This window comes from Trachymyrmex septentrionalis, unplaced genomic scaffold (assembly GCF_001594115.1).
Source record: "Trachymyrmex septentrionalis isolate Tsep2-gDNA-1 unplaced genomic scaffold, Tsep1.0 scaffold418, whole genome shotgun sequence".
NCBI lineage: Eukaryota > Metazoa > Arthropoda > Insecta > Hymenoptera > Formicidae > Trachymyrmex > Trachymyrmex septentrionalis.
The window spans coordinates 112233-117679 of NW_017305588.1; the positions used below are offsets into that span (position 1 = coordinate 112233).

Consider the following 5447-nt stretch of genomic DNA (forward strand, 5'->3'; position numbering starts at 1 on the left):
TGCCTCCTTCGAGTAGTTCTTCGACTTACTTATTTATTTCCTTTTTATGAAATTGTGGAAATCTGTATTGTCGTTGTTGTTTATAGGTCGATCTGTTGTAGGTATTTGATGTTGCAATACGTTGTAGTTAATTTTTGTTCAAGAGTATGAAATCTGTTCTGACTATTGGATATAAGATTTATTATGTTTTTCTTTTCTTATTCATTCAAGTGTTCCAAACGTAATAATTTCTGTACATCTATTCTTATTAGGTTCCTCTGACAATGTAAAGCATTCGAGTGATATCTTTATTATCTTTTTCTGCTCTCTCCTTATGTTTTGGTTCATATTTACGGACGAATTTCTTTATTACTTCTTAGGATTGAATTTGCGTTGATGCAGGAATTTTCGAAGACGGTTTACTTTTCTGTTCACAATTATAAAAGGATCTGACATTTGAATCATATAATTTTATTATTTTCACGAGTTCTCTTTATTAGTAACATGAGAGGTTTGATTATTATTGTTGGGACATGCCGAGCCTGACGAGGGCGTGACGATCGCAGGAGAGAGTCAGTCCTGCGACCCGCGCTCATGGGTTAACACGTGTGCCACGCCGGGCCCTAACCTTGTACTTACAGCAAATATACATCACGAATATAAGAACGTTTGTGTAGATTGATCATCGTCGTGCAAATCCTAACAACTGCGGCTTTTTTTTCCCCGAACCTTTTCTTTATACGGACAAGAATTCAACTAACATGACGACACCAACGTCACAAATCGAGGCTCTCACTGCTGCCATTAACAGTTTACTTCAATTGCAACTCCAACGAGATCATGCCCAAAATGTAAATCCGAGCTCATCGACTACAATTAATACTATTAATCGTATACAATCAATTAAATGCTCGCATCGAGAAATATGTGTTCACCTCGGACGACGATTCGAAACCATTCCCAAAATGGCTGTTACGGTACACTCGGAATATACGGAATATACACTCGTCAAAGAATCAGAGTCTCTTCCCGCAGAAATGCGCACTCGTTTACTTCTAGACAACCTGAGTCAACCAGAATTCGATCGTTTAGTGGACCACGTCGCACCAGCGGATCCGACCAAGATGAAACAAACAGATCTCATCGCCATTTTGAAGAATCTCTTTCGTGACAAGACATCTCTCACCCGCCGTCGCATCGAAATCTTAAACTATAGATATGACAAAGCTATCTCCGAACACATCGACCGAATAAATCGTTTGGCTTCAGATTTCGAACGTTCTAAACTCACGGATGATAATTTCAGAGTTTTATGTATTACTCCTCCAATCACTCTGTTTCTCAAGTGATAACGAGGATCTAAAAAAGAGGGCTCTATGTATAATCGAGAAGAACGAAAATGCTACTCTCAGGGATATCACTACAGAACTCGAGGCTCATATGAACGTATCTACAAACTTGAAAACGCTCGAAAATCCATCGAATCTCTCCACTTCAACCACGCAGTCTGTGCGCTTCAAATCAGAAAAGAAGAAACGGCCTTCATCAAAATCCATGAAACAGTCTTGCACCACGGAGAGTGTGCCTAGACAATCGTCCAATTGCAACGGCTGCGGTGGCGCACATCGTCGTGCAAACTGTCCGTTCCGCGACGCCACATGTTTTAAGTGTTCCTTAAAGGGCCACATCGCGAAGGTGTGTCGCTCGAAGGATAAGGTCGACTACCTTTCGGCCGACAACACAATCGATAACACAATTGATATCGATAAGCCAGCAATTCAATCGATAACTTCGCTCAACAACTATCGACGCATCTACATTCCTACGTCATTACTCGACCAACATGTACAATTTCAATACGATAGTGGATCAGATATCACGACCATCGGGAAAGACACGTGGATACGTCTAGGCAGTCCTACACTTAGCTCCGGCAAATCTGTGGAACACGCCGGGGGCAATGCTCTGAAAACATTAGGAAGATTCAAGTATAAAATACGGGCTGCTAACCGTGAAGGTGATGTAGTGATAGATGTTGCCGCGCGCGACGGCCTTAACCTATTCGGCTTAAACGCTATCGACAAGCTCAATTTGTGGGCTATGCCTCTCGACAAGTGCCGTGAGTTCTGTGAAAATTCACAACGCGCGGTTGTTAAACACAACAAAACAAATTCCCCCGTCGAGTCGCCACCATCACCTCCAGCATCAAACGACCACATCGTGAAAAATTTTCCAAAACTCTTTTCCAAGGGCCTCGGGCAGTGTAAAAATTTTCAAGCTAAACTTACGTTATCCGAAAACTCTGTCCCAGTGCAAACTCCATGTCGGCAAATCCCGTTCGCGATAGAAACTCTCCTAGATGAGGAATTGCAGCGTTTAAAATCCTTAGACATAATCGAACGCGTACATCAATCGGATTGGAGTACACCTATCGTCATCGTAAAAAAACTAAACGGCAAAATCCGTTTATGCGCTGATTACTCCACAGGCGTGAATAAGGCATTGAAAAATAACATGTATCCTTTACCGAACATAGATTCTATAGTATCTAAACTAAATGGTAATAGTTATTTCAGCGTTTTAGATCTCAGTGATGCGTTCTTGCAAATCGAAATCGCTGAAAGATATCGTGATGTCACCACGATCGCAACACCGAAAGGCCTTTTCAGATACAAACGTCTACCCTTTGGCATCAAGATGGCCCCAGCCACATTTCAACAAGCCATGGATCAATCGATTTCAGGGTTGGACGGCGTCGGCGCCTTCATCGATGATATCTATATCGCAGGTTCTACCCGTCAAGAACACTATATACGTCTTCGCTCAACTTTACAACGCCTCGAGGCTCTGGGATGGAAGTTGAAACCCGAGAAATGCCGCTTCGCTCTACACGAAATCAAGTATCTCGGTCTTATCATCAATGGCTCAGGCATCGCCGCAAATCCTGAAACTACTCGAGCGATTACGAGTATGCCTAATCCTTCCTCCGTGGCGGAAGTCCAAACACTCTTAGGAATGATAAACCACTACGGAAAATTTATACCACATCTTCATCAGTTAAAGAAACCCTTAGAAGATCTCACAAGAAAGAACCAATCATAGACGTGGAACGTACAACACAACACTACAATGCTACACATCAAGAAAATCTTTCTTAGCCGCCTACTCTTAGAGCACTTCGATCCTTCAAAAACACTCATCGTAGTTGCAGACACTTGCTCTACAGGAATCGGTGGAGTACTCCTGCAGCGAGACGCGTACGGGCACGAACGCGCTGTCTACCATATATCACAAAGTCTAACAGACTCTCAGCGCAACTATTCCCAGCTCGAAAAGGAAGCTCTTGCATTGGTTACGGCAGTCGAACGATTCCATAAATTCGTCTGGGGAAGGAAGTTCATCCTACAAACCGACCATAAACCGCTTGTCGCTCTCCTCCAATCTGAAGACACAAAAGGTCTAAAACCCACAACGGCTCGTCTCAAGCGCTGGGCCATAAGACTACTAGGTTACGACTTTGAAATCGAATATGTCCACTCACAGGACTTCGGTCAAGCAGACGCTTTATCGCGTTTAATACAGAAATTCCGCCACGATAACAGTGAAGACTTACAAGTAGCCTGTGTCCGTGCAGTGGAAAACGAAATCCAACGAATCAGAGACTTCTCCATCGATAAATTTGGAGAAGAACTTCGTCTCAAGTTAAGATCGGCTACCAGTACTGACCCCGACCTCCAAGCTATCATGGAAGCTATTCGGAACAATAAAACTCCTACTATCAGTTCACCTACGGTGGAACACTATAAGAAACGTCTTGACTTCCTGTCAATCGTCGACGACACCTTACTATTCGGAGACAGAGTAATCATACCTCAAGGTATTCAAGCCAGTATCCTGTTATCTCTGCACAAAGGCCATCCCGGTATTCGAAGAATGAAGCAGCTCGCACGTGAATACATCTACTGGCCAAAACTTTCCGAGGATATCGAACGTATAGTAAAACGATGCGACCCCTGCGCACTAACACGCAAATTACCAGTCAAGATTTCAATCTCTCCGTGGCCAATCCCCTCTAAGCCTCTAGAACGCTTATATGTGGATTACGCAAGACCGATAGACGGCCAATATCTACTCGTCTTCGTGGACGCATTTTCAAAATTTATCGAAGTGGCTATCACGCCAACTATTTCTGCAGCACGCACAATAGAAATATGTCGGGAAATATTCTCCAGATGGTCCGCCTGAAATATTAATAAACGATCATGGAACGCAATTTACAGCAGATATCTTCGCAAACTTTTGCAAAGAGATGCACATCAGTCACATTCTCTCCGCCGTCAACCACCCTCAATCTAACGGACAAGCTGAGAGAATGGTCGACTCCGTAGTAAAAAGAGCTACCGCAAAAAATCCTTCCAACTGGAGGAAAGAACTTCAAGACTTTCTTTACAGTTACAGATATACACCTTGCTCCGCAACCTCAAATGGAAGATCTTCAGCCGAATTAATGTTTGGCAGACGTATTACCTCTCCTTTCACCAAATTACTTCTTAAACTACCAGTACCCCCATCCACTTTTCCAAACAATCTCACGCAGAAACAGTTGGAGATGCAACAACAATTCGAACATCATCACGGAGCTCGTCACATAACTCTCAATTTGGGAGACCGAGTCCTCGTGGCACTAAAAGACAAACGCGAACAGGGATACATCAAGAACATCTTATCGAATACACGCTATCTAATACTACTGGACAGTGGCAGGTCGGTCGAACGACACATTAACCACATTTGGATAGGAGGTAGCGCCCCGGCGAATCCTGATTCTTTAACCTCAGATGACTGGACCCACTACGAGCCTGAACCGGTACAGAACCCAGCGGAGCCCCGACCTGGTATCCCGGCTCTTCCACAAGGAAACCTTTATCCAGGACCCGCCCCTAGCGAAACTCCAGCCAGGCCTTTCCGTCATAGAGTCCAACCACGGAGGCTCGTTCTGGATCCTAAGGCAAAGTCCTATACTCAGCTGTAGTCTCTCAAGAGGCGAGATGTTGGGACATGCCGAGCCTAACGGGGGCGTGACGATCGCAGGAGAGAGTCAGTCCTGCGACCCGCGCTCATGAGTTAACACGCGTGCCACGCCGGGTCCTAACCTTGTATTTACAGCAAATATACATCACGAATATAAGAACGTTTGTGTAGATTGATCATCGTGCAAATCCTAACAATTATTATCCATGGATGTTCCTCTGGAGAAATTGATTTCTTCTGGGAGTATTAAAAAGTCCTTTCCTTTAGATTCTTTTAAATAAAATTGAGTCACATTGCGTAGTGAGATTTGGTTACTTTCCTTCTCGCAATCAACAGGAATAGAATTTATCAGGGAGGTACGGAAACCATCCTCTGAAATTTTAGGATTATTTAATTTTTTCGGAGAGATTTGGAAATTTTCTTCTCCCAGGATTTTG

At 43.7% G+C, this 5447-nt stretch overlaps 3 protein-coding genes across 3 annotated transcripts; all 3 read left to right on the forward strand.

Moving 5' to 3' along the window:
- The first annotated feature begins 740 nt into the window (after window positions 1-740).
- LOC108751204 (uncharacterized protein K02A2.6-like) lies at window positions 741-3081 on the forward strand. Its single transcript, XM_018491281.1, has 2 exons — window positions 741-1324; window positions 1392-3081. The coding sequence occupies exons 1-2, from the start codon at window positions 741-743 to the stop codon at window positions 3079-3081; spliced, it is 2274 nt and encodes a 757-aa protein (XP_018346783.1).
- A 27-nt stretch (window positions 3082-3108) lies between these two features.
- Window positions 3109-4224, forward strand: LOC108751205 (uncharacterized protein K02A2.6-like). The gene has a single exon (XM_018491282.1). The coding sequence runs from the start codon at window positions 3109-3111 to the stop codon at window positions 4222-4224; it is 1116 nt and encodes a 371-aa protein (XP_018346784.1).
- Window positions 4225-4288: 64 nt separating this feature from the next.
- LOC108751206 (uncharacterized protein K02A2.6-like) lies at window positions 4289-5011 on the forward strand. The gene has a single exon (XM_018491283.1). The coding sequence runs from the start codon at window positions 4289-4291 to the stop codon at window positions 5009-5011; it is 723 nt and encodes a 240-aa protein (XP_018346785.1).
- Window positions 5012-5447: the final 436 nt, after the last annotated feature.

Bases quoted from the DNA above. Each gene is read 5' to 3' on its own strand.
- LOC108751204 (XM_018491281.1), top strand. From the start codon at position 741: ATGACGACACCAACGTCACAAATCGAGGCTCTCACTGCTGCCATTAAC. The intron at 1,325-1,391 runs GTGATAACGAGG...TGCTACTCTCAG, and splicing joins CCAATCACTCTGTTTCTCAA to GGATATCACTACAGAACTCG.
- LOC108751206 (XM_018491283.1), top strand. From the start codon at position 4,289: ATGCACATCAGTCACATTCTCTCCGCCGTCAACCACCCTCAATCTAAC.
- LOC108751205 (XM_018491282.1), top strand. From the start codon at position 3,109: ATGCTACACATCAAGAAAATCTTTCTTAGCCGCCTACTCTTAGAGCAC.